Raw genomic sequence first — 27,813 nt, 5'->3', positions numbered from 1 at the left:
TTAATGTAGTCTAAAAATATTCATTAGCTAACTGATCAAAGAAAGGAAGACACTTTATTATAAGAAGGAATACATTTTTTGACATATGGAATGGGGAAGTTCATTTTAGTTTTTCTTTTTAAATCAGGCTAATTAATATTTCAAAATTATTGTGATATGAGTTCTTAGAATGAAAGCAAGTCACTCTCTTCTTTCCTTCCTTCCTTCATTTCTTTCCTTTTCTCCTTTTCTCCTTTGCTACGTCAGGTGAAGTGAAATTGTTGCTGTCCTCTGACACACCCATCGAGGGGCGGAAAATGTCCTTTGTGAACGACCTTACAATAACTCGGGATGGGAGGAAGATTTATTTTACAGATTCCAGCAGCAAATGGCAAAGACGAGATTTTCTGCTTCTGGTTATGGAGGGAACGGATGATGGGCGGTGAGTGTGTATTTCACATCTTCTGCTCAGTGAGATCATCAGTCAGGCAAGGTAGCTTTAGTAGAGCTGATTGCTTCTAGAAATCTTTGAAGTGTTTCTGAGTATAATATTTCAGCATTTAAGATAGGACCTTAATGGCTTCTGGAAACGGGTGATGGATGCAACAGAACAGAGCAAGGTGACCTTACTTTCTCTTTGATGCGATGAATAAAAATAGGCCTGTCTGTGTGAGGATGTGGTCTAGGCAGTCTGGGAGAGACCTACAAGCAGGCCTGGGTTTTAGGTCGTCTCTCTAAAGGGGACTCAGGTGAGGCTGGAGCCATGGTGGCCCTGTGGTGTTGAGCCAGCTCCCAGACAGTGAGAGAATGATTGGGGGATGTCTGAACAGGATGCCTGAGGCTGCCGTGGGTGGAGAAGGGCTCCTAGGGGCCAGCCTGGGACCAGGTCTGAGCAGGGGACCACCAGGGGCCTTGTCACTCCAGCGTGAGGCTGAGTCCCTTTCTGCAGGTCCCTGCCCAGAGGTGAGCCAGGCTCCAACCCAGCAGGGGTGTTGTGGACTCCAGTGTGACCCTTTGCTGTTGGCACCCACAGCCTGCTAGAGTACGATACTGAGACCAAAGAAGTAAAGGTGTTACTGGACCAGTTGCGGTTCCCTAATGGAGTGCAGCTTTCTCCTGAAGAGGACTTCGTCCTGGTGGCAGAGACGACCATGGCCAGGATAAGGAGGTGCGTGTGGCATCTGCTGAGTGGTCCGTGTTCACCAGAGAGCCTTGTGCACAGGGTGGATGTGGAGGTGTCAATCAAGAGAATTTGAGAATCGACCGGGCACCTTCTCCTTTGTGTAATAATGACAAACATTACACTCAAGGATGTGTTTTCTTTTCCCCATGTCTCGGCCTACTTGAGTGTCGCAGTGTGGGAGAGTCTTAATTTAATGCTGATGCACATCCCACGTGCCTTCCCTATCAGTGGGTCTTGGCCCCCCACCTTTTCCCTAAACTGCATCTAGCTGGGCCCAGTGTTCGAGTGCCTCTTTCAGCAGCTGCACTTTTGTTCATAATGGACATATTATAGTTGTTTCCATAAATTTATTGGAACCAAGACTAATTTTGTGGTTGGCTAAAATTTTTTCTTAAATTGGGGGGCTGCTGCTCATATCTACTTGGGTGAATTTTTCAGAGTCTACGTGTCTGGCCTTACGAAGGGAGGGGTCGACCTGTTCGTAGAGAACCTGCCTGGATTCCCAGACAACATCCGGCCCAGCAGCTCCGGGGGTTACTGGGTCTGCATGTCGACCATTCGCTCCAACCCTGGATTTTCAATGTTGGATTTCTTATCCGAGAGACCTTATATTAAAAGAATGATTTTTAAGGTAACTGCAAACTATAATTCTAAGATCCAAAATTATAATTAGAAGATGCATCTCAATAATGAGTTTGATTTCTAGTTTGATTTATAGCTCTAAAAATTCTAGTTCTGCTTGTAATATTTAGTACTTTTAGTGATTTCTTTAAAACACCGTTTATTCTTCAGCATGACATGAAGCTTAAACATTTGGACCCTTTGATTTTTTTTCTTCTGGTTTTCTGGTCTAGTCGTTTTTATCATCACCCTCACCATCATGACCTTTTGGTGTCTCTACCCTGCCTGTCAGCCTCCCCTTCCTGCTCTGAGATGGCTTTTTAAGGCCTCCCTTCTCCTCCAAACCCTGGATCCCGGCCTTCCCCCTCCCTGTCAGCAGCTAGCACTGCTTCTCCTCTAAGGTTACCAGGTGCCTCTTCCTGTGGCCATACATGTAACTCACTCACCTTGGACCCATGCTGCCCTGCTCTCTCCTCCATTCTTGGAACCTCCTGCCAGTCACCCCTCTCCATAGGATTTTGCCCTTTGACATCTTAGCACACCGGATTCTTCCCCATTTAAAACAAATCATTCACCCTTGCCAATGGCCAGCAGACCATTCAACACAGCCTTTAAATGTTCATCATCCTACCCTTTCTTTCAGTGGCTTCCACGAAATGCCCCGAATGTAAAACACATTTTACAATGGGGACAAGTCACTTGCTGATACAGATACTTCCTTCATATAGAAATTTTATTTTCTGAAAAGCTTCTTTTCACAGGATGAATAGTATTTGAAATTGATATTGAATATTTGTATGGATATTAAAATATTTATAACTTAAAGTCCTGAACGGTAGCAGGCAGCAATTACTGAGGCCATGTGGTGCCAGGCCCTGTGTTTAGGCCCCAGTGAGGGGCTGCATACACCTGCTCGGTCAGGCTGTTCCAGGGCCTTCAGTGTTGTTCTGAGTTTAGTGGTCAATGTAGCAAATCCTGATCTCTTCAGAAATAACACATCATCCTCTATGTATGGTTGGCTTCAGGGCCAACATCTGTTTCCATTGGAATCTAGGAGGAGGCAGAAGGGTAGGGTGGCAAGAAGAAGAGTTTCGAAGATCACACCAGCTGACCAGATGTGGTCTCTGCTTCAGTTTCTCCATCTGTCAAGTGGGAAGAATAATAGCATTTCATTACGTGCTGAAAACATATAATGTGAATATGCACACAATGCCCTTAGCTGAGTGTAGTAAGTGTTCAGTTTCTAGCCCCCTTAGCTTTTCTTCAGCCAGGATGTGGCCCCTTGGTGGTGCGTGGCTGTCTCTCCCTTGATAGAATGTGTGCTTCATCAGAGCAGATACTTTTTCTGTTTAGTTTACTTCTTTATCCTCAGCACCAAGAACAGTGTCTAGCACACAGTAGGCACTCGGAAGTTTCTGTTGAGTGAATGAGTGATTAGAGAGCTGAGACCATAAGTATGAGGTAGAGCTGGAGCAGTGGGATGTGTTCCTGGTGATGGAGAACATGGTTGGGGTCCCTGGGGCAGGAGAGCTCAGCATCCGTGTGTGACCTGAGACATGACAGACGGATAGCAGGTGGGAGAAGTGGGTGAGGATCCCGGCCTTGTAGGAGGTTAGATTTTATTCAAAATGGGATCAAAGTCATTGGGGATTTTTTATTTTTGATACAATATTAGACATAGGAAAGTAGCAAGAAAGGTACAAAGAACTTTTTTCAAGAACTGTTTGCAAGTAAGTTGTTGCCTGATGCCCCTCAGATACTTAGTGTATTTCCTACAATAAGGACACTCTCCCTCAAGACCACCTGCCCAGAAAGGAACGTTACATGAACGCCTGCCACTGTCCAACCACACAGCCCACTCAGGTTGCTCCGGTTGCCCCAGGGATGTCTTTTAGTTATTCAGCCCAGGATCAGACATGGCCTCCAGTCAACACACCTTATTCTCCTGCGGTCTGGAGCAGCTCCTCAGTCTTGACCTGTTGGAAGGTTACGGGCCAGTTATATTTCAGCGTGCCTCTCTATTTGGGTTGCCAGGTGTTCCTCGTGGTTAGAGTCAGGGTATGCCTCCCTGGCAGAGAGACCACAGAGTGCAGCTGGGTTTTTAGTGTGCCCTGCAGGAGGTGGGGATGCCACCATGTCCCATGCTGGTGGTGCAGCGTTCATCACCTGATTTGATGGTGAATGCCAGCTTCTCCCCTGTGAAGCCACCCTTTTCCCCTTTGTAATTAATGAGTATTTTGTGGGGAGGCCTTTACTTTTTTAAATTTTATTTTAATTAATTAATATTATTTAATTTATTTATTGTGGGGAGGCACTTTATAACTAAGTAAATATCAGTATTATCTCATGGTTACCTATTTTACTCAGTGGGTTATACACTGAGTGGCCAGATTATTATGATCTCTGAACGCATAGTAATCTGGCCAGTCAGTGTGTGTGTGTGTGTGTGTGTGTGTGTGTTAATATATTAGAGGCCCAGTGCATGAATTCGTGCATGGGTGGGGTCCAGCCAGCCTGGCCAGGGGGAGAGGACATGGGCGGTTGGCTGGCCTGCTTGCTGGTCGAACTCCTGGTTGAGGGGACAATTTGCATATTTTTATTATATATGCCTTTTATTATATAGGATATACACTGAGTGGCCAGATTATTATGCATTCAGAGATCATAATAATCTGGCCACTCAGTGTATAATCTGTTACTATCATTATTTATTTGTTATTTCAGAGAGAGGAAGGGAGAGAGAGAGAGAGAGAGAAATGTCAGTGATCAGAGAGAATCATTGATTGGCTGCCTCCTGCATGCCCCCTACTGAGGATTGAGCCCGCAACCCCAACATGTGTCCTGACCAGGAATTGAACCATCCTGGTTCATGGGTTGGCGCTCAACCACTGAGCCACACCGGCCGGGCTATCATTATTTACTTTGATACTTAGATTGTCCAGCTGTGGCCACTGAGAACCCTTCAGTGTGGCTCCTTAGCCTTTGGACATACACCTATCATTCTTGGGGTGGTTCCTCACTTCCTGGCACCACATGTTCAGGCTCATCTCATCCTTTCCCCATCCCAGCTCTGGAATCAGCCACTTCCTCAAGGAGCCTGGTTCCTTCTAGAGGAGATCTGGGGCTAAGTGCTCACATAACTGCTCCCAGGCCCCCGCATGGACAAAGAAGGGAATGTATTTTGCATGTGTAGTCATACATGTATTCACATATATAATGTACATACATTTACACCTACATTTATTTATCATCTGTTTATTTAAATTGAAAACCATAAGTAATGCTGGTATCTCTACTTCTAGCTTAATACCATAGGATCTATTCTAGTTTTCTCCCTTTCTTATTTGTACTTCCTTTTTCTATTAGCGAGAAACCTGGATCCCCTTATCCTTCATATCTATTTGATCAGATTCCCCAAATGTCACCAATTTGTAGCCATTGTCCCCTGTCACATGGTCTCTGCTAGGGCTCTAGCACCACCCTGGGCCTTCTCCCTCCTCGTGGCCATGTTATGGGGGCAGCCTTTCTCCTGAGGAGCTCTGATACCTGCACAAGCTCCCCAGGTAAACACCCTCCTCATCCTGCTTAAGCTCTGACACCCTACTCCGCGTCACTGTCCTTTCCCTTCCCTCAGTGTGGACTCTTTCTCACCCTGTTCAGACTGACTCTCTGGACTAGGCCACTGGGGTTCTCCCACCCTCTGCACACACCTGCCTCACTTGCCCCACAAGCTGCTTCTTGACTGAACTGTTTGAGAGGGGAGTAATGTGTTACAAAGAAGGTTGTAAAAAGATAACTGTAGCTGCTGTGTGGAGAACAGCCTGTAGCAGGGTTCCACTGCTTGGGGAGCCCATGTGGAGGTGGTTAGAGTGGCCAGGAGAGGCGTGGGCAGAGCCCAGGGAGGGGTTGGTAATGCACAATAGATGACAATACCCCTGGGTGCTGGCTTGTAGGCTGGAGAGAGAGGGATTAAGTGTGAGGGCTGAATTCCTGGCTTCAGCAGCTGGTGTCAGGAGCCCCATCTCCAGAGCTGGGGAGTCTGTTGAGTTTGAAGAGCTGTTAAAAAATCCTGGTGGAGATGGGTCCCAGGTAGTGAGGAATTTAGCTCTGGGCATCGGACATAGAGGCAGAGATTTGAGAGCTTCCTGGGAAAGTGAATAGTTAAACTAACGAGAAGGGATGAGATCTCTTAGGTATAAGATGGCTAGAGGAGGACCTATGGCTGAAGGGAAGCGGGATTTCATGGGTCCTAGAAAGCCTTATGGAATATTTTGAGCTATAATGCAACTTTGATCTATCGCTATAGAACCTTCTAGACCACAGTCGACTTGTATGTCTATTTGAATGTTTCCAGTGACTAGGAAACATTATTCATTGGACATTTGTAATTGTGTGACTTTTCCCCCTTATATTAGAAGGCAGAACTTTGCTTTTGATTTTCATTTGCTATTCTTCTGCAGTGGTGTCCTTTGTCATCATTTTCTATGTGTTATCCTTCTGCTCTGCCAGAAATTTATGTATTCCACCATGTTTTTCTTTGCTAAAACCTTTCAATAGCTCCAGGAGCCTCTTGGCCCGGCCCAGCCAGGGGCTAGGCTCCTGGAGATGCCTGCTCAGAGTGGGAGTGTTGATCTCTGCACTGGCTGCAGGAGAGCCTAGAGCTGCCTCATGTCTCATAGGGCAGGGACTGTACATGTGACCTGCTGAGGTTTTTGTCTTTAACATGAACTGCTTTCAGATCTCCATCATTTGCACCTCGCACAGTTGAAATATCTTAAATATAATCAGAGGGCTTGGCATTTATTCCAGTCGGGCTGTGCTGGTTTTAACCCGGCATTCTGGGGTTGATGTCACGCTAAGTCTCGGCCTCATGTTGTGTCTTCCTCATATGTGATTTGTGCTTTTGTGTTCATCCAAGGCATCCAGAGATACCTACATTGCAGGATTGGGGGGCATCGCATAAGGGCTGTTGGATAGCCACTGTCCTCGTGCTGGGTTAGCCTTGCCTCTTGTACGCAAGTAACAGGAGGCGCCTTGGCCTAATCTGCTCCAGGGAAAGGGAAAGGCTGGGGGAGACCTGCGTGGGACAGGCCCTCTTCTGGGAGTAGGGAACTGGTTTGACCTGGCTCTGCCCTATGTGGCTTCCTCGTTACTGGAGGAGCTGGGCCCTTTCTAGATGGTGAGGGGCTGTGGGGTCTGTTAAACAATAAAATTCAACTGAATAAATTTTAAAGAGCTTATTGGCTTTTTTCCAATGATTCATGAACTGGGCAGCATGCATTCTAACAGATGAAAAGCAGCTCCAAGAAGCTGTACAAAATGAGAGACTTTCATAGGTAGAAGGGAACAGGAATAAGGATGTCACACTAAGCAACAATCATGTTGGTGGCTGCAAGGTCACTTTTCTGTAGGGGGCGCAGGGGCGGTCAGGCAGATGACCTAACTAGTGCTCATCAGGAGACTGATTCCTGACTGACTGGCTTAAGATTCCATTTCTGGGGGAGCCTAAACTGTACATAAATTAAGTCTTGGTTTGGTGACGTAGGCTTACTATCAGCGATTCCATTGGGGGCCTGTTGTCTTGTTTTTAAAAGGTCGGATCTGCTCACATTCTTTTAGTCAGTAGGTCAACTCACACTGTGCTTCCCTTCCAGCTGTTTAGTCAGGAGACGGTGATGAAGTTTGTGCCACGGTATAGCCTCGCCCTAGAACTCAGCAGCAGTGGCACCTTCCAGAGAAGCCTGCACGATCCTGATGGGCAGGTGGCCACCTACATCAGCGAAGCGCACGAGCATGACGGGCACCTCTACCTGGGCTCCTTCAGGTCCCCCTTCCTCTGCAGACTCAGCCTTCAGTCTCTTTAGCCACCCCGATGGCAGCCCTGATCGTGGCTGTGCCAGGAGTTGGCACATGGCACCACCTGGTCCAGGAGGCACCATGGACACAGCCCTTTTCACCTGTAGCACTGTTCCTTGGAAGTGTGGTGTGACCCTGGGGATGTATGTGCCCCTGTAGGACAGACTCACCTGGTTTGACTTTGCACTTAGAGGGAAGCATAGCATATGCCATTGGAAGATAAGTTCATGTAAAGCCATTTTCTCTAAAAAAGATCTAAGTACGGCAATTCTCTAGGACTTGGGGGACATCTTGCACTTTTAGCAGACCTCAGGGTTTTGATGGATAGAGCAGTAGATGAGTTGTCCAGGCACTTGTTTTAGCTACTGGCTCTGTCCTGCCAGCCTCAGTATCTTCATTATAAAACAGGGTAATGCCTGCTTATGGGGAGGAGCAAAGGAAGGGCAAGGAGTGCTCAGTGCAAAAAGTGCCTGTGCAAGCACTGACCTCAGCACGACTTCTCCAGAACTGTGCAGGGCACGGCTTCCCCGCCCCCCCCCCCCCCGCCCCGCGCGCCCCCCCCCCCCCCCCCCGGCCTTTTCCTTCCATTGCTTCCACCCCCAGCCTCCGGCTCATAGCAGGGGTTTTAAAAAACTCCTGAGTCCCATCATATAAAGGCAGGGACCTGAGTAAGTGCATAGGAGAAGCATGTTATTTCAAAATCTCCAAGAGGACTACCTGGGTCACTCTCTGAACAACCTACCACACGTATGAATGACCCAGCATTGGGGTGAGTTTAGGGCAGTCCTATATACACTTTTGTTCCTCATCTCTAGACCCACAGGTGTGAATAGTACGGGTGTTAATATCATTTTTGCTTCAGTGTCAAAAGCCCAAAAGTTGCTATATGTCTACACACTGGTCATAATTTTGTCAGGGAGACCTATGTAGTGACGATAATTAAATAAACCTTTATGCTGATTAGCCCCTTGTGATGGTGTTGCCTAGGAGTTTCTTCTCTACTTTAAATATAATTATCAGTGACTGGAATCTGACTCCATCCTGTGCTGATGTGAGGATTGTTTTGGCTGGGATCATGTTTAGGGTCAAGCAGTTCCTCTGGGTTGGTCAGGACCTCTCAGGGGCAGCAGCGGCCTCAGGCCATTGCCTCCCGACCTCCATTCATTCTTGGGTAAGTTGATAGTACACTGTTCCCTATTTTCCAACCTACAAAGTGGGGCTAATATCTGTTTCTGGAGAAATGTCCTGAAGGACAGTTTGGGCTTCTGGGATAGTTTTTAAGAACTTAACTAGACAGTATTTTAAATAGGTAATGATACAATTCAAAGAGGATTGAGAGCTGTGGTAAAATCTGAACCTTTGTGTCTTGTTCCACTGGCTGGCCTCCAACCCCTCCCCTCCCTTTTCCAGTGCAGCCACCTCTACTCCTTGCCCTGGTCAGCATGATTTTGGGGGAAGGAAGTCTGGAGTCTAGTGGTGGACTCATCTCGTGTCACCTTCCTCTGGCTGGCTTTATGTGCAGCAACTGTAGAACCGCGTCAAAGACTGGCTTCAGTCTAGTTGGTGCAACCCGTATTGTCTCAGATGAATGACTTACTATTTATGTAACTTTATAAGAAAGAAAATTGAGTAGTGATTATTAAATATTTTAAATAGATAATGTTGTACCCCATATAGCAAGTATATAAGAATAATAGGGTAAAACCCCATCATTCTGCCACAAAAATCAATTTAAATGTTTGGGGCCTAAATAAGTAGACATCTTTAAAAAAATTTTTTAAATTGATTTTAGAGAGAGAGGAAGGGGGAGGGATAGAGAGATAGAAACACAAAGAGAGACACATCGATCAGCTGCCTCCAGCATACCCCCACTGGGAATCAAACCGGGAACTCTTGGTTCATGGGTTGGCACTCAACCACTGAGCCACACCAGCCGGGCGTAAGTAGACTTCTTGATTGAGAAGAAAGGGGTTTGTTTTTAGTGCTTAATTTTTACTGTTACAAAGAAGCTGGTAAATTGCTTTTCACAGTTTTCAGCAAAGGAGTCTTGATTTGATTTAGATGTTGATTTTTTGTCTCAAAGTGTCATTTCCTGTATCTTATTTGGTAGTTTACCATGGTGAGGTGCAAAATATAGCCTTATTAGGTTTGAATATGTGATACGCTTTTATTGTAAACAAAATGGATTTGCTCTAATGTGAATTACTAACATGGTTTTAAAATTAAATCAAATTGTTCATTCACTGTGTGCCTCTTTATTATCTATCATAAAAACTCCATTACAATTCATTACTGCTTTTTATAGGACAGAAGACCCATTTTGATATTTTTATTATGACTATACACTTGCAGAATGTGTTTAGAAAGTGTTTTCATGTACTCGGACCTTTTAACGATGCAAGGAGATATGGCCTCATTTTTCAGGTAGGAGCTGAGGCTGGTCGTAAAGGACTTGCCCAGAGTCACAGCCAGCACACAGCTGAGCCAGGATCTGTTCTGTGACTCTGGAATCTGCTGGGGAAGCTGGGAGACGAGGCTGGGTGGCGTGAGGGCCTGGCTGTGCGGTGGCCACCACCCAGCCTGAGGGTCAGATCTTGGCTGCACATCAGAGTTCCCTGGGCTGCCCAGCTCCCTGGGGTGGGCTGGGCATTATTGTGGTTTAAACTTTCAGAGGTGGTCTCCATGGGTAATGGTGAGACTTTCATCACAGTCTGAGCTTATCTGCAACCTCAAGAGGGCCCAGGCTGCGTGAATGTCTGGAACAAGGGGCGCCTGGGGTGGAGGGTGGAGGGCCGTGGCCAGGGAAAGCTAGGTCACTTAGGACAGGACTGCCAGAATTTTGATGGTTTTGAGAAAGTGCTTCTTTTTGGTCATAGTTCTAGTGTGTTAGAATACTGGGCACTTAACTTTGCATGTTCTCCATGACAATAACATCAGGTGATGGTACAGGTTCCCCCTGAGGCAGAGTAAAGCTGATGAGTTTTTAAAAACAGAATTGGGTTTGCAATTCAGGACTTGAGGTTGTCACTGGTTGACATCCGCCACCTGCGGCAGGTACACTGTCTCCATGTGGGGCTTGGTTTCCTCTGTATTGCTGAGAGGGTGCTGTGTGTTTGAACCCAGGGCTCGCTGGCTCCTTCCCCGGTGGGGCTTTGGTGTGCTGAGTCCCGAGAGAACAGTCTCTCACTGTGGTCAGAATTAGGAGGATGGGAACATTGGGCGGAGCCCATAGTCAGTGTACACAGTACCTGCTCTCCAGGAAGTTGGGGCAAAATGTCTACAGGGGTTTGTTTAGTAGACACATCTTTGCAGGGGACAAAGGTACGCCAGCTGCTGATTTCCAAATTACAAGGCAGCTTCACCCTGGCTTGCCACCCAGCCCCTTCCCTTCTGGTGTCACCCTGCAAGGTTTAAGAGTTATTTGAAGACAAGCAATTACTTCTGTGAGGGACATTGGGATTGGGGTTGATAGAACTGTGGGTGCATTATAAAGTAGAGCCCCTTTCTACCTGGAATTTGGGCCCTGAGGACCTCAGGGAGGGAGGGTTTGCAGAAGCCTGAGGCTGGGGTACATAGTCCACTGGCTTCTGTCTTGGTTGGTTTGCCATAGTTCTAAGACTTTGCCAACTTATAGGAGGCAGTAAATTCCTGGACCCAAGTGGTGGTGTGAAAATCATGGGTTTAGGTTAGGTTTCAAAGAGAGTTCTGAGATGGGGATTGAGGCTTTCTTTTCCCTGCCAGGAGGGAAGGTTAGCCCATAGCCTTCTGGCTGGGCAGGGGCGGTGGAGGGGTGGGGAGGCGGGGAAAGAGGGTTCAAATGCAGCTCCTAGCAGGGGTGCTGAGGCTGCGAGGCAGCTCTCCCCGACAGCTTCCTTCGTGTGAATTCTCATTTCTGACCTGCCTGTAAGGCCAGTGGCGTGGGGCTGTCTGGAGGTCTGAGTAATTTTAGGACAGGCCTGGCTTTGATGAGCTCTGGTCTGTACTTACGTGTAAGCGAGGACTGACTGGGAGCTCAGAATCTGGGGTCCTCCTCATTTGCTGCATTATCTTGCATAAGTCACAAAGGCCCCCGTGAGCCGTGTCCTGAAGCCCGCCCTGCTTACACTCCTGGGGTTGGTGCTCCTGCCATCTTGTTTATGTAGGGGGTCAACAGCACGGAGCGAACTCGCTTATCTTTATGAAAGGACTGCCTTCAGGGCCCTTTGGAATCATAGGATAAATTAAATGTCTTGTGTCATAGTTGCTACCCCTGTCCTTGAATTAAATGACCAGAAGGAGGTGAATCAAGGCAGCAAAAAACTTTGAGGATTTGGAATTATAGTTTTCTGTCATCACTGAAGGAAGCTGTGGATCATTCATTTTGGTTATTCACAATCAAATTTATGACGTGTGCTAAATTGCCATACATATCTAATGTGGATTTCCTTTTTCCTGTGAATGATCAGGTCCATGTATTTTTTTAAAGGCAACAACATATTTTGTATCAGCCCATAGTTTGAAGAGGGCCTCGGCAGGAAGAATTCCAGAGGGGGTCCTGCATCTACACCAGGCTTACTGGCACGGGGTGTCTGGGGACATCTCTGAGTGAAGCCTCGGGGCTCTCAGCCTTCGGCATCTCCTGGGCTTCTGCTCTGTAGTCCAGTTTTATACCCTTCCAGAGCAAGCGCAAGGCCTGTCTTACACGGATGCTGGGTCTCCTCCTGTGTCCACCCTTACCTTGTCTTCCTTCTCCTGGGTGGGTCTGTATGGGTGCTACCTCTCCTGGGTGAGTCTGTATGTGGGGGTGCTCCGTCTCCTGGGTGGGTCTGTGTGTGGGGGTCTCAGTCTCCTGGGTGGGTCTGTGTGTATGGGTGCTCCGTCTCCTGGATGGGTCTGTGTGTGGGGGTCTCCGTCTCCTGGGTGGGTCTGTATGTGGGGGTGCTCTCTCTCCTGGGTGGATCTGTGTGTGGGGGTGCTCCCTTTCCTGGGTGGGTCTGTGTGTGTGGGTGCTCCCTCTCCTGGGTGGGTTTGTGTGTGGGGGTGCTCCGTCTCCTGGATGGGTCTGTGTGTGGGGGTGCTCCGTCTTCTGGGTGGGTCTGTGTGTGGGGGTGCTCCGTCTCCTGGATGGGTCTGTGTGTGGGGGTCTCTGTCTCCTGGGTGGGTCTGTGTGTGGGGGTGCTCCCTCTCCTGGGTGGGTCTGTATGTGGGGGTGCTCCCTCTCCTGGATGGGTCTGTGTGTGTGTGGGGTGCTCCCTCTCCTGGATGGGTCTGTGTGTGGGGGTCTCCGTCTCCTGGGTGGGTCTGTGTGTGGGGGTGCTCCCTCTCCTGGGTGGGACTGTGTGTGGGGGTGCTCCCTCTCCTGGGTGGGACTGTGTGGGGGGGTTCTCCCTCTTTTGGGTGGGTCTGTGTGTGGGGGTGCTCCCTCTCCTGGGTGGGTCTGTGTGGGGGTCTCCCTCTCCTGGATGGGTCTGTGTGGGGGTCTCCCTCTCCTGGATGGGTCTGTGTGTGTGTGGGTGCTCCCTCTCCTGGGTGGGTCTGTATGTGGGGGTGCTCCCTCTCCTGGATGGGTCTGTGTGTGGGGGTGCTCCCTCTACTGGATGGGACTGTGTGTGTGGGGGTGCTCCCTCTCCTGGGTGGGACTGTGTGTGGGGGTGCTCCCTCTCCTGGGTGGGTCTGTATGTGGGGGTGCTCCCTCTCCTGGATGGGTCTGTGTGTGGGGGTGCTCCCTCTACTGGATGGGACTGTGTGTGTGGGGGTGCTCCCTCTCCTGGGTGGGACTGTGTGTGGGGGTGCTCCCTCTCCTGGATGGGTCTGTGTGTGTGGGTGCTCCCTCTACTGGATGGGACTGTGTGTGTGGGGGTGCTCCCTCTCCTGGATGGGTCTGTGTGTGGGGGTGCTCCCTCTCCTGGATGGGTCTGTGTGTGGGGGTGCTCCCTCTCCTGGGTGGGACTGTGTGCGGGGGGTTCTCCCTCTTTTGGGTGGGTCTGTGTGTGGGGGTGCTCCCTCTCCTGGATGGGTCTGTGTGTGTGTGGGTGCTCCCTCTCCTGGGTGGTTCTGTATGGGTGCTCCCTCTCCTGGGTGGGTCTGTGTGTGGGGGTGCTCCCTCTCCTGGGTGGGACTGTGTGTGGGGGGGTTCTCCCTCTTTTGGGTGGGTCTGTGTGTGTGGGTGCTCCCTCTCCTGGGTGGGACTGTGTGTGGGGGGGTGCTCCCTCTCCTGGGTGGGTCTGTGTGTGGGGGTGCTCCCTCTCCTGGATGGGTCTGTGTGTGTGTGGGGGGTGCTCTCTCTCCTGGGTGGGTCTGTGTGTGGGGGTGCTCTCTCTCCTGGGTGGGTCTGTGTGTGGGGGGGTGCTCCCTCTCCTGGGTGGGTCTGTGTGTGTGGGGGGGGTGCTCTCTCTCCTGGGTGGGTCTGTGTGTGGGGGTGCTACCTCTCCTGGATGGGTCTGTGGGGGTGCTCCCTCTCCTGGATGGGTCTGTGTGTGGGGGTGCTCTCTCTCCTGGGTGGGTCTGTATGGGTGCGGGTGCTCCCTCTCCTGGGTGGGTCTGTGTGTGGGGATGCTCCCTCTCCTGGATGTATTGCTGAGAGGGTGCTCTCTCTTCTGGGTGGGTCTGTATGGGTGCGGGTGCACCCTCTCTTAGGTGAATCTCTGTGGGGGATGCTCTTCCTGGGTGGGGATGTGTGGGATGTTATCCCAGCCCCCTATTGTACCCACTTGTCTAGACACAGCTGTGCGTTTGCTGAGTCTCAAAGGCTGCTGAGAGGAGTGAGTGGACATCCCCCGTCAGAAGGAAGCACAGCTGGCAGGTGGACGCCCTCTGTGGGGTGCCCCTATCCTGTCAGTTCATGGAATGGACATAGGCTGGCCTGTTTCTGGCTCTCTGGTCTCCAGTATGTTGTGTTCATGGAGTAAAAGCCCTGGGCGCTTTGTGGAAGTCACCTGGACTGGTCAGGCCCTCAGTGAGGGGGCTCCTCACCACCCTCCTCACCTTCCTGAGTCCCCCTGTAGCAGGTAAAGCAGCAGCCATTGCTTTGAGATAGTCAGTTCTTATTCATGTTTATTTATAACTTCATCCATGAAAGGCCAAGATGCTCAATAGCAGCTGAATCCCTTCGTCCAGTGCTGCAAGTATTCAGACGAAAGGATAGATCTCGGGCTGGCATCGGGGACCCAGGGCCTGGGTGGGAGGGGCTCCTTCAGGAGTTGAGTACCCAAAACATTTCCATTGGAGGATTCAGTCCTGTATGTTCACACTCTGAATCCAGGCACACAGCATCAGTAGAATTAGCTTAGAAGAGAATTCGAAGTATTTATTTTAACTGTGGGCTGGTCACTCTTCCATCCCAGGTACTCTGTAATGAACCCATGGGCACTTCCATTCTGCTTGCTGGGAGATACTACTTCAAAAGTGACAGCAGCTGTAGTATTGCTGAGAGGCAGTCAGTGACAGTGGAGAATGGGCACCTCGAACCTCTGGAGCCAGGGGATGACCCAGACTTCAGAGTAGCAACTGAGAATCTGAAACAAAGAAGGGCACCCTAAGAATAGTGCTGCCTGCTGCAGGGGCCACCTGCCTCGCCGAGGCTGCCACTTGCAGCTCTGCAGTTTCCAGTGCTGCTGCCTGTGTGTGCATGCACATATGTGTGTGCAAGCACATGTGTGTGCATGCATGTGTGTGTGCACGCATGTGCGTTTGCCTTACTGAGGAGTTCTCTCCTTGCCCTGAGGGGCCTTGTGAAAAAATGTCAAACCTATAGACATTGAAAGAATAATGCAAGAATATATACTTTTGCCTTTAGTTACAGATTCTTAAACATTGCTGCATTTGTGTATATACATTTCTGAATTATTCGAAAGGTCTTTTTTTGCTCTAACCTGCCCCCGAATGTGGATGCGCCTCTGAGGAGGGGGTGTCCCCTCTATGTCTGCTGTGTCTGTAGGATCCTATTGGACACTGGGAGACCTGGACTCAAGAGTGAAATCTGGAACTGTGAGGGTAGGGAGAGGATGAAGGAGTGTTTCCCAGAGCCCTGGAGAGGGGGTGGGGCTAGGAAAGTGGCGAGGGGTCTGAGGAGTGAAGCCCCTTTGTTTACCATCTTTAAGGTGTGGTTGGTCTGGAAGTCACAGTTGTCCAGACTGGGGTGCTTGGTTTTCTTGCAAGTAGTTCTGCCAATTTCCATGTCCAGCATGTATTTCAGGCCTTTCACTATCTAAAGAGAGCAGAGGGCAGGGCCTGGGTTACTTGGTTCGACCCTGCAGGAGGTGGCTTTAAGACAGGTGGTGAGGGTGCCCTGATGGGACTGGTCCCTGCCCTCTGGAAAGGGAGTGAGTGGTGGAGAGGGGATGTGAACATACACGAACCGCTGTGGGAAGAAAGCCTGTGACTGGACCCCAGGCCCCTCCCGGTTCTCTCCTTTATTCACTCCTCTCATTGCTGCTCAGGGACTTAGCTCTTGGTTCCAGGGGCGAAACGTGTGCTCTGTGTCCTGTCTTAGGACATTTCCGTCCTGCCAGGTCTCTCCATCAGGCATCAGGAGGGTGGCAGAGGCGGGTTGCCGTGGGGCTGCCCTGGCCTCAGGGCAGTGGTGAAGTCCTGCCCCTGGCCCCTCTCCCATGCCCTAGTCACCCACAATCACCTGCGCTGTGTGGCCTTTGCATGGGGTGAGGGAAAGCAGTGTGTCTGCTGGCTCCTCACCATTCCTGGCAACAGAGTGGGCATTTTATTTTCAGTTACAGCCTTTCTTCACTTGGATGTGGCAACAACCTGGTCTTGCCCCACCACATACCAAGTGAAACCCAGTCCCCAACGTCACAGAGGGATGGATAATGCACCCCTTCCTCCAAGGGCTCTTGGGCACTCGGCTCTGGCATCTTGCACTTGCAATGGTCTTGCAGGAGGCCACAGCCTCACACGGTCTCTGGAGCTGTGTCCTTGGAGTGACGACACTCGGGCTATTTCCATGGAAACCTTATTAAAAACCCTTCCCACACCAGACTGCCTTCTGGAAAATACTTTCCTAAGTATAAAAATGCACTGCTCGCCCTGGCCAGTGTGGCGCAGTTTGTTGGGCGTCATCCCAGGCACCGAAAGGTTGCCGGTTCCATTCCCGGTCAGAGCACATGCCTGGGGTTGCAGGCTCGATTCCTGGTAGGGGATGTACAGGAGGCAGCTGATTGATGTTTTGCTCTTGCATTGATGTTTCTCTCTTTCTCCCTCGCCCTTCCTCTCTCTCTGAAAATCAATTTAAAAAATCTTTAAAAAAAATACACTACTCTTAAAAAATTTGCAATCGCCCAAAAGAATAAACACAGTTGTAAAAATCACCTATAATTCTGTGACCCAAAGGTAACCAACCATTAATAGTATGTACAAAGTGGCAGCGTTTTTCCTCCTTCCCGCACCCACACCCATGGGAATGTGTGGGTTTTGTCCAAAGCCAGCTTCCCACAACCGGGAACTTCCTTTTGAGTGGCTGTACAGTATCCCTGGTTTTAGTAAAGGCAGAGACTGCCGGGCAGCCCCGTCGTCATTGTGGCTCATCACTATTCTGCAGCCCTTATCCCAAGCTGACCCTGTGTTCTCAGGACACAGATGAGCAAGACCTGGCTCTGCCCTGTAGAGTCCCCTCTAGATGGGAGATCGCTAAGCCATCCCGTGACAACTTCACAGGGTGTGACACTGAGGCAAGGCTGGTGGAGGAGGGGTTTGTGTGGGGGGAGGAGGGGGTGCATTTTGGGCAAAGCTCATATGTGAAATAAGTCCAAGGTGGAGAATGTCAAAAGGTCCTGTGGGGCTGTGGCTCTGGTGAGGGGGTGAGGCAGGGGTGGGACCTAGGCAGGGGCAACTGTGGCAGGTGGTGCAGTAGGCCCCTCCAAGGGGCAGCATCTTCATCAGTTTTGTTCCTGTTGCCCAGCTTCTGGTTTCTCCCCACCCAAAGCCTTCAGCAGGCCCCTGTCTAGTCCCCGTTTCACCCCAGCCCACCTCTGTGCTATTCCCAGTGGCTCCACCCAGAAGAAGTTGGTTTCAGTAAGAGATGGTCCCAGACTTTTTGTTCAAGTCTGGTGACACTGGTGGCCTGGTTGTAGGTTATCTGTGGCTGCCACTGCCAGCCTCCTGGCCTGTTTTGTGTTCTAGATGGCCAGGGCGCTAGAAGGTGGGCCCCTGTGGGGTAGGAGCCTCTGCAGCCTGGCCCCAGAGATGCTGGCCATCAGAGCCTAGACCCTCACCTGGACCAGGGCTCTGCTGACATGGGACTCCTTAAACAAGAAGATGTCATTCGTGCAGTTGTTGAACCTTTCAACGCTGTATCTGGCTGCTTTGAGGACTCCTGGGTCGTTGGTCTTGATTGTTTTGGGAAATCCTGGGTTCACACCTGAGTGAAAGGTCTGGGAACAAACATCTGAAAGAGAAACACAGAACCAGACAAGAACATTGTTGTTGGTGGGGCCCTTGGTCCAGAGTCATGCTTCACACCTTGGTGCTCAGTTCTCTCTGCTCCCAGTGTGGTCCCCAGCCCCTCCTGCTCGTCCCTCATCTGCCTTCCCCTCACCAATCTTTCCTCCCCTCACCAACTACCCTCTGCTCTCCTGTCCACCCTCCCTGGCCCATCCAGCCCTCACCCACAGTGCAATTCTTGTGAATCCCCATGGTTGCCCTTACTGAAAGCTGAGAACCAGGCAAGGTGGGTGTTACAATGATGGATTAGATACAGTTCCTGCCCCTGCCTACACAGCCTCCTTCAGAACCCAGGGTTATTTCCAATGCGTGTTAAAGAAAACCTGAACATGTCTGCAGGTGGCAGAGCCTCAGGACAGGATGTAGCTTCAGGGTGTCAGGAGAAGTCGCTCCAGCTGTCCTTCAAAGCCGACATCTGGCCCCGACTCCTCAGCTTGTCTCCAACAAGTGGACCACAGGGAAGTGCCCAAGGCTGGTCCTGCCTTCTCACTGACAAGGAGGCTGCTGCTTTCCTCCACCTCAGGGGCTCTTGTCAGCATCTCCCCAGCTTCCAGGCCTCGCTCCTAGGGGCCCAATTCCCTAGGCAGCACCATAGCACCTGGTGCTCCTCACCTGTGCCACCTCTTTCTGCACGGTTTTGGGTACACGTCTGAGGACAGGGCCAGGCCTGGGTGACTTCATCGCACATGGCTCCTTTATGGAGCTGGCATGTGGTGGAGGGAGGGAGAGAGGCCTGGACTTCCTGTCCCAAGGAGGCCCATGTTTGGAGAAAAGATGGGAAAAGCAACCTAAGGGGCTTCCCCTACCACCACACCCTAGCCTCTGACAGCCAGGCAGAACCAAGGACCCCGGCACCCTCCTCGGCACCCCACATCCTGCCTCCCAGCTCTCCCAGCAGCAGGCCCAGGCAGACCCGAGGCTCCTCCCTGAAGAAGAACCTGATCTCACTCCTTTGTTCAGTCCCCACGGGCTGAGCCCTCTTCATCCTGCATGTGCAGGGGGTGCAGAAGCTTATGTTCGCTGGAGCTCATATTCCGCAAATAAACAGGCAAGAAAAACATTAGCGCGGCGAGTGAGGAAAGGCAGGAGTTGTGCAGGGATTTGTCCGCAGGAAGCAGGTCGGGCTGAGCCATTTACACGGATCCGGATGGAGGGCCTGAGAGTGGGCCATGGGCAGAGGTGTTCCAGGGCTCGCTCCAAAGCAAGGAGGGCGTGGGGAGAAATGCTCAGAGGCCAGGCTGGCCCGGTGTGGGTGTGTACTAATCCAGGTTATGAACATTGGCTTTTATTATAAAAAAACAGGAATGTAAAAAACTCAGAGCATGCATGAATTGCAACATGGTCGCATGAACATAGCCTTTTCTGGTTGGTGGCTCCTGTTTGTCAATTTTACTACAATGGTCATATACTACTTGTATATTAAAAAGTTAAAAGTTTCAGGGGAAAATCTAAATAAATCAGAGGGAGGTTGTGTGGGAAGAGGGTTTTTAGGTCTGTGAACTGCTTCTCTTTACTAAGACTTTCCCCAGATGTTCCTGAGAAATTAGCACGGTCCAAGCTGAGCTGTCCCACAGGCTGGCAATGAAGGCAGCAATTTTATTTCATTGGCTAAATTAAATGGTGTCAAGGTCAGCTTTTCGGTGGCCCAGCTGGTGTCAGGTGCTCTGCAGCCACACGTGGTGGTGACTGCCATCTGGGCCGGCAGGGCCTTGGGTCCTGCAGAGGTAGGTAGGGTTAGCATGCGGCAGGGGTGCCCAAGCAACAGGAAGTGGAGAGGGGGTGTGAGGGCAGCAGCAGCGCCAACCGGACAAGCTCCCGGCTTAGAGATTCTGCTGCCGTGAGCTCCCCCACTCATTCCACACAGAGTCCCTGAGATTCTGCTTTGCAATAGTCCAGCCCTCCAATGACATCCTCACAGAAGCGGAAGCCTTCACTGGAGGGGCTGAAGATTGAAGCATGAGAACTGTTTCTGTCCCTTGAGCTCCAGGAGCTGGGCTGCTCAGGCTGCGTCGGGCCTGGAACCTTCCTTTCCCGGCTGCCCACGTGGCTCCTATGCCCGTGCACACTGATGCTAACAAGGTGGGGACGCTCCTCCTGGGGCTGTGCTATTGACTCTCGATTTTAACAAGAACTGTTTGGGGAAAGAGCTTGGTTTCTGCTCATCACTGAAGTCTACACAGCAGTTTCTAGTTACTACATGGTCCCCTGCCCCCCCACTGTGGATTCATACATGCATTGCTTTTTCTGATTGTAAGCTTACTTGTTTTGGGTAGGAAATTTGAAAAATACAGACAGTTTAACAAAAATATTATATCTCATTCCCTCCAAAGTAACCACTGTTAACTTTTTAAATAAAATGTATTACTTTTAATTTTGCTTGAATTTAGCAGAATTAAAACAATGAAATGAAATCGGGTGAGGCTGAACCTCCGATGAATATGTAATGTTAGTTTCTAAGTGATTTCGGTAAACTTACAAAAAAGTTATGAAAAATATTGAAGTTGCTTTATTTTTAGTTAACTACATGTTTCCTAAAATGTCAGTTTCAAGTCAGCACAGGGGTCCAAACAAACAATAAAAGCTCCATTTTAAATTTTACAAAACGTTGAAAAGTCACACCAGTTTTAGGATAATTCAAGAGAAATTAACAGGGAAGGGCTGATCATGAAGGAAAAGATCCCAAAGAGGCAACTCCCCTTCAGGGAAGAAAAAAAAACAGGTCCCTGGACCCCAACCTGGAGTCAGCCCCGCCTGCCTGCTGTCCTCTGCACTGTGTGGGGCCTGTGCTTTGTGCAGGGGAGCTGAAGTTAGGGGCAGGGGAGCAGGAGAAGCCTGCTCTGCAACCCCTTCTCACACCTCTTCAGGGGCCGTGCTTGGGTGCCCATTCTACAGGTGAGGAAACCGAGGCTCAGAGGAGTGCAGGGCACGAGTTCTAGAGACCATGCTCTCCTTTTCCTCATTCAAGAAGTATATTTTGGCAGCGGCTATGAGCAATGCCAAGATGACTCTGAGACTAGGGAGTCCACTGTACAAGAAGGGAGGCAGTATGCAGGCCCGGGCTGGGCCCATCCAGGAAGGTGACTGTAACCTGACCGTGAAGGAGAGCACTGAGGGAGGGAGCTAGGGGTGGGGAGACCAGTGGAAAGCGGTAGCAGGAAATGACCTAGATAAGGAGGGGAGAGCAGAGTGTGACCTGGTGGCCGAGTGCAGCTTTCCAGCAGCCTAACAGGTTCATTTTCCCTAAGTTCTGCAGGGCTTGGGGGTGGGGGGGCGGCGAGCTGCTGGGGGCTCTGCATTTAGGTGAGTGCAGCTTAGTGCTTAGGCTTAGGGAGAAGCCAGATGCCCAGATGGTGCCACCCTAGGGGTCTCTGTCACCCCCATCCCCACGGGAAGACCCTGGGATCTGTTCTCAGAAGGTGGGGGGAGGCTGTGGGAGCCTTGGGGCCAGGGTGGGGGTGAGGGGGTGGGGGAGAGAACCAGGTCTGGGATTGAGTTCCCATCTCTGTTCCACCACCAGACAGAGGGGCCCTCAAGCTCCTTGTTCCGAGGCCCGCATCTGTCAAATGAAGGACTTACTTGAGAGGATGGAAGCTGGGATAGGGTGGGTGGGGTGGGACAGCCTGGGGCTGCCAGGACTGGAGAGACTCAGGAGCAGGGCTAGGGTGGGCGGCTGCAAGCACCCCAGGCTCAGTGAGCGTGCCTTCCGTGTCCATGCCAGTCAAGCCTCGCTAGGGCCCAAGGGGCTGGGTTATTGACCCATTTCATGGGTCAAGAGACTGACACTTAGGGAGGCTCCAGGCTCCACAGCTACCAGGCTCAGGGAGTCTGCGTGTCCCGAGGCCTGCATGTGAGTGTGGACTCTAAACCCTCCGTCTGGGGCTTGGTGGCAGAGAGCAGGTCTAAGGGGCTGGCCGGGCTGGCTGAGCAGGGCTTCGGCAGGGAGGGGTAGGCGCAGCGTGGCCGAAGTATATAAAGAAAGCTCTGTTTAGTAGGAAACACCAGCAGAGGGGGCAACTCTGGTGAAAGGGCGCTACAAGTCGGCTAAGGATTCTCCATGCGTCCTGGACCTGTCCCTGCTCTGTTAAGGGACGAAGCTGAGGCAAGCAGAAGGAACTTACATGTAGCATGAATAACTGCATCCAAGACAGCTGAGAAGGCAGGTACCGCGTCCCTCCACGAGCCCCCTCACTAAGGTTTGAGGAGTGTCCTTCTCTGGTCTGAGCACCCTTTTTCTCCCCCTGGCTTGTCCCCTCCTATGGCACTAGGGGGGCACAGGATGACAGTGGCACCCAATCAGGACAGGCTGGAAAGCAGGGGGGAGAGGAGGGCTTCACTGTGTGAGCTAAGAACAAAGCTCTGGGAACCGGAGGAGGCAGGGGAACCTGTTCCCATAGACAGTGTCACCAGGAGGGGGGTGACCCCTGCACGGATTGAGAGGCGCTGGGGCTGGCCCCTGGTACTGGTCCTGCCTGAACACCCTCCACTTGGTCTCCTTGGCCAGCTCCAGCCCCTCCTGAAGAACGCGGAGGGCAGGAACCAGCCTCCGCTTGGGCATTGCCCCTGCTCCCCAAGCAGCGGCTGTGACCCGAGCAGGTCATCCAGCCTCCAGCACCAGCTTCCTCGGTGGTTAAAGGAGGTGAGACAGGGGCCCTCCAGGTCATCACCATCACCCATGGCCTATGCTTCTGGTGCTGGGAAGGCATCTCCAACTCCACGTGTGTGTGTGTGTGTGTGTGTGTGTGTGTGTGTGTGTGTGTGTGTGTAGGCAGGGGGTCACTGGCCGTAACGGGGCAAGTCGCCAACCTTAGCTGTGCCTCAGTTTCCAGAAGCAAAGGCTACCCCTCTCTTCCTCCCCTCCCCCCAGCACTGGCCAGGCAGGAAGGGTGACAGTGTCTGATCACCAGGTCCTTAGAGCCGAGTCACAGGGCAGCAGCCAGCAGGCAGGAATGGCTGGCATCAGATAGAAACTGCCGGCCCACACCCATTCCTCTGTCCCCATGGAGGGTCGTGGGGAGCCTCCCCTGGATCAGGGAGCAGCTGAGAACAGAAGTCTTCCCTCATCTCAAGGTGGCACTCAAACCCCATCCCCGAACCCTTAGGGCCCCCTGGAAGGCAGCTGCCGCCAGCCCTGGCCCTCCGCCCCCCCCCCCCCCCCCCCCCGGCCTCGCAGCTACACCTCTGCTGGGGCTGCCCAACCAGGACTGTGCTTCGGGGCCTATGGGAGGAGGAGCTCATGGCACCTGGCTCCTACAGCAGCCTGGGCATCGTGTCCGAGAGAGGCAGAACCCAGGGGACACCCTCCACTTACCTGGGGACAGGTCCCCCGTGGCGCTTAAGACCAGGCTGCCCAAGGCAAGCAGCGCGCAGGCCGGCTGCATAGCTTCGGGGAAGGCAGTGCTGGCTGTGGGCCTGGGGGGGCGGTGCTGGGGCGCATGGTGGGGGACCCTGCAAACTGCCCCGCCCAGAGGGGGCTGCCTGCCTTGTTACTGGCAGGGGTGGTAGTTTCTTGCTAAATCATTTGACCAGAAGCTCTTCATCTCCACATCTATCGGCTACACAGTCAACCACTTCCTTTATTCAAGTTTCCAGGGTGTGATGATTCTTTTTTGCAAGGGGAGGAGGAAGAGAAATGAGACCTGTGAACAAACCACCTCTATCTTCTACCCTCAAAACACCCAGAAGAAACACTGCATTAAAAAAATTAGCAGGGATTTTCAGAGGCAGAATCACTTGGATTTCCTTCTGCAAACCATACTTCTCAGGTCCAAGACTCCTCTTTTCTGAGGTTCTGAGTGGCCCCCTGCAGACTGCCTGCCTGCTGGCTGAGTGGACACCCCCCACCCGGAAGTGGACCGGCCTGCGTGTGGGAAGCAGCTGTTGAGTGCAGTTTCAGAGGATGGATGTGGCCAGCCACAGGCTGCCTCTGGTGATGTCTGTACTGGAAGCGGGAGAGGAACAGTGTTTGCTGTCTGATGGGTCATGGCCTGGCTTTGGCTCAGAGCTGGTGAAGGAGGAGAAAGAACAGTGTGGCCCACAGGTTCTAGCCCCGGCAGAGTGCCCGTTTACCTGCCAGTAGTTAGGACTGAGGCTCTGGAGCCAACTGGCCCAAGTTTGTTTAAATCCAGCTGTGAATGTTAAACCCAGGTGGCCTTAGGTGTGGGGCAGCCTCAATGCTTCAGCTCCCTCTGATGGGTTGTGGTGAGGATTTAGGACTTTCTCAATGCTAACGCTCAGGGCCTGGATGGAGCCAGCTGTATGGGCAGTTCATGGGCAATGCAGGAGATGCCGGAGCCTCAGTGTTCCCAGCGCCACCTGGACAGTGCGTGTAACGCATCCCTCAGGAAAGGGGGTGGTAGGACGGGCAGACTCTCTGAACCAGAACTTGCATGTTAACACTATCTAGGGGAAGATCTTCCCCCGATGGGTCCAGATGGGTTCTACTGGATTCCAGGCAGGGATCTGGGTTTGTGTGACTCGGGTAAGCCATGTAATTTGTTGGAGTCCCCCAGGTTCCTGGCTGCCCTGAGGACTGTTATCAACAAAGCGTGATTAGCACAGTGTGTGGTGCTTGGTGACATTTAGTAATCCATGGCGGCTGAGGCAGCTGGTGTGTTCTGCTGGGCCTGCTCTGCCAGAGCTGACCTCTCACCTTCTGGCTGTCAGCAGCTGTGCATGAGGACTCCAGGGTGGTGTCTCCTTGCCAAGCTCTGTGCCCTGATCACATGTGCCATGTCTGGGATTCGTTCCCCGCCGGGGACTGGGCTGGAGGAGAGAAAAGTGCACACAACTGGTGTTTGCCCAACTCGGTGGCAGTTTGGCCTTAGGGCTCGCTGTTGGTGCTATGGGCTGTTTTTGCTTTCAGAAGCATTGGGCAAGGCTCAGGGCGGTTTGGGACTTTCCTTGGCCACTGTCTTCTCCAGCTGTGGCTCTTTGGTCTGTGAGTGTGGGGAACAGTCCTCCACGTCTCTAGCCCTGCCCCTCTCAAGCTTGTAGGGAAACTACGGTACAGGGAGGCCCTCATTCTGTCACAAAATGCATGGCAGGAAGGAGCGGATGTCACACCGGCATGGTTAGAGGGTCCTCCAGGGAAAATGTACATGAGTGTGTGTGTGTGGATAGTGTCATATATGTAGATGTGTGTGTCTGTTTGCATCTCTGTGTGTATACCTGTGTGTCCAGGAGTCTATCTTTGTTTCAGTCTTGATATGGTTTGAAAGTGAATGTGTGTGTTTTTCTGAGTGTGTAAAAATGAATGTGTATGCGCTTATGTGCATGAGTGTGTATTTGTGTAGGCATGTTGTAATGGTTAATTCTATATGTCAGCTTGACTGGGCCACGAGGTGCTCAGATGTTTGGTTAAACGTGATTCTGGGTGTGTCTGCGAGCACGTTCCTGGAGGAGACTGACATTTGAATCTGTGCGCTGAGCAAAGCGATTGCCCTCCCATTGTGGGTGGGTTTCACCCAGTCAGCTGAAGACCTGAGTAGAATTAAAGGCCGCGTAAGAAAGAATTCTCCGTCTGACGTCTTCAAGCCAGGACACCGTCTTCTGCTTTCAGACTCAGACTCAGACTCAGACTGGAACTGACACCACATTGGAACCGGCTCCACTTCTCAGGCCTTGGGACTCCAGCTGGAACTATGCTATTGGCTTTCCTGGTCAGACCTTTTAGCCTCCCAACTGTGGGAGGCAGTTCCTTAGAGTAAATCTCTTAACACACTCACACATACCCAACTGGTTCTGTTTCTCTGAGAATCCTGACTGACACATTTGTGCACATGTATCTCTGCCTATATGGATGTCTATGTACGTAAGTGTATATTGTTTGTGTATCTGTGTCTCTTTGCTTGCATGCTGTATGTTCATGTGTCTGTGTATTCCTGTGAATCTGGTTGAAAAGCATTATATTTGTACCTCTGCATGTGAGCATGTGTGTGCACACATGTGCAGGTGTGTGGTTGTATGCTATATGCACTATTTCTATTCTATCCAAGGCATGCCTGAAGTGCTGTGGAGGTGATGGGCTCAGTACTGAGTCTCATTCATTCATTCATTCCTCATCCATCCTTTAACCCCTTTCTACTGGAAGTGTGGTCCCTGGACCAGTGGAGCCAGCATTTCCTGGGAACTTGATGGAAATGCAGATTCTCAGGCCTCGATACATCTTATGAATCAGACTATCTGTGAGTGGGGCCCAGGAATCTGTTCACAAGCTCTCCAGGAGAATTTTTGGCCTCTAAGGTTTAGGAGGCACTGATTGAACCCCTTCTATTGCCCCTCCTGTCCTCCTTTCTTATGGATATGCATAATGTCCTCCTGGCCTCCATGCTGTGCCCACTGCTGGCTTTGGTCAGTTGTCATCTCACCATGTGGAGAACATGGCTTGGCCCACTAACTGGTCATACAGCAGGGCTCCTACGTGAGATTCCTAGTCCCCAGGGGTGTAAATGGATGCGGGAGGGACACAAGGTGGGTGAGGGAAGCCTGCGGCTGAGTGAGGTCAAGGAGTGTGCACGCTCTTCTTCCCCAGTGGATGTGAGCACTCTCTCAGACCCATCCCTTTGCTGGGTGGGAAACCATAGACTGTGGTTTTGCCAGAACTTCCAGAGCCAGGACTTCTAAGGCCCAACCCACACAGCTGGGAGCCTCCTGTCTCTGGCTGGGTGAGCAGGAAGTGCTGTCTGTCTAATTTGAGCAGTTAACAGAATTATAGACGTTGGTGGTGAGAGGGGGTTTGGGTCCCCTCGTCCCCAGGCTGGGTCACCTGGAAGCTCTTCCTTGCCTCCTCTTGGGGTGAAAGGAGGCAGGTGCAGTTTAGGTGGCAGGGACCCTGGGCGCCCCCTCTCTTTGAGTCTCCTCTGACGCTTTTCCTTCCTGCCATCTCATTTTTTTAGCTCATGGGACATAGCTGGAGGCTACACAGTTGATTAAACAGTTAAATTTCATTTCAAAGGGCACATCTCGGCACAGACATGTTGCTGTGTGAACTTCCAGGCAGGCTCTGCTCTCAGGGTACTTGACTTTTGCTTCCATCATGGATCTCTTTTGCAATTTGAAAGGAAAATCCAATGAAATGTATTGTTATTAGATGAGTTATCAATTGCTGCATAACAAACGACCACAAATTTATCAGCTTAAAATAGCACACATCTATTAGCTCACAATAACTATTGATCAGGATCTGGGCACAGCTGAGCCGGGTCCTTTGCTTCAGGCCTCACCACACTGCAATCCAGGTGCATTTGAGGGCTGAACTGGGAAATATCCCTTTTCAAGTTCAAGTGTCTGTTGGAAGCCACCAGTGTGGCCATGTGCTTCCTTAAAGCCAGCAAAAGGACAGTGCCACAGGTCTGCAAATAAGGGGGCAGGCATTAAGAGGGTAACCTTAGAATATGGCTGCCACACTTACCAACACTAATACAAACACACATTACTCTCTCCACTGAAGATGCCTGCAAAAAATAACCCATGAAGTGCCAGTGAGCACCTTTAGATGCACCTTCTCACTAGAAGGAGCCAAAGCTACTTGGAGAAACAATGGTTCCAAGCCAGGGCAGGAAATGTACAAGGTGAGCCTGGAACATGTGGTCTACCCAGAGATCAGGGAAGCCATTGAAGATCATCAAGGTCATGTCAAAAGAACTCTCAACAAACAACAAGTGTTCCTCAGGATGTGGAGAAAAGGTAACCCTTGTGCACTGTTGGTGAGAATGCAGATTGGTGCAGCCATTATGGAAAACATT

At 51.1% G+C, this 27,813-nt stretch overlaps 2 protein-coding genes across 2 annotated transcripts in view; one reads left to right on the top strand and one right to left on the bottom strand.

The window, feature by feature from the left end:
- Positions 1–9,882, top strand: part of APMAP (adipocyte plasma membrane associated protein) — a 43,623-nt gene extending 33,741 nt beyond the window's left edge. The window contains exons 6-9 of the mRNA XM_080684485.1: positions 247–421; positions 1,013–1,147; positions 1,601–1,793; positions 7,438–9,882. Of these exons, the coding sequence (XP_080540611.1) occupies positions 247–421; positions 1,013–1,147; positions 1,601–1,793; positions 7,438–7,647 (713 nt within the window). The 3' untranslated portion in view covers positions 7,648–9,882. The remainder of the gene's footprint in view (positions 1–246; positions 422–1,012; positions 1,148–1,600; positions 1,794–7,437) is intronic.
- A 4,765-nt stretch (positions 9,883–14,647) lies between these two features.
- On the bottom strand, positions 14,648–23,617 carry CST7 (cystatin F). The gene is made up of 4 exons (XM_080684594.1): positions 23,379–23,617; positions 17,842–18,014; positions 15,708–15,824; positions 14,648–15,132 (listed from the first exon to the last, which is right to left on the bottom strand). The coding sequence occupies exons 1-4, from the start codon at positions 23,446–23,448 to the stop codon at positions 15,055–15,057; spliced, it is 438 nt and encodes a 145-aa protein (XP_080540720.1). The 5' UTR covers positions 23,449–23,617; the 3' UTR covers positions 14,648–15,054.
- Between the last annotated feature and the right edge of the window lie 4,196 nt (positions 23,618–27,813).

This window comes from Plecotus auritus (assembly GCF_963455305.1).
Source record: "Plecotus auritus genome assembly, chromosome: 8".
In the NCBI taxonomy this organism is placed as follows: domain Eukaryota; kingdom Metazoa; phylum Chordata; class Mammalia; order Chiroptera; family Vespertilionidae; genus Plecotus; species Plecotus auritus.
Note: the sequence above shows the minus strand (reverse complement) of the source record. Positions and strands in the feature narration are given on the sequence as shown.

Coding starts and splice junctions, on each gene's coding strand:
- CST7 (XM_080684594.1), bottom strand. CDS start 23,448: ATGCAGCCGGCCTGCGCGCTGCTTGCCTTGGGCAGCCTGGTCTTAAGC. Junction 18,015..23,378: donor CACGGGGGACCTGTCCCCAG/GTAAGTGGAGGG, acceptor TTTCTCTTTCAG/ATGTTTGTTCCCAGACCTTT. Junction 15,825..17,841: donor TCAGCAGAGCCCTGGTCCAG/GTGAGGGTCTAG, acceptor TGCTCTCTTTAG/ATAGTGAAAGGCCTGAAATA.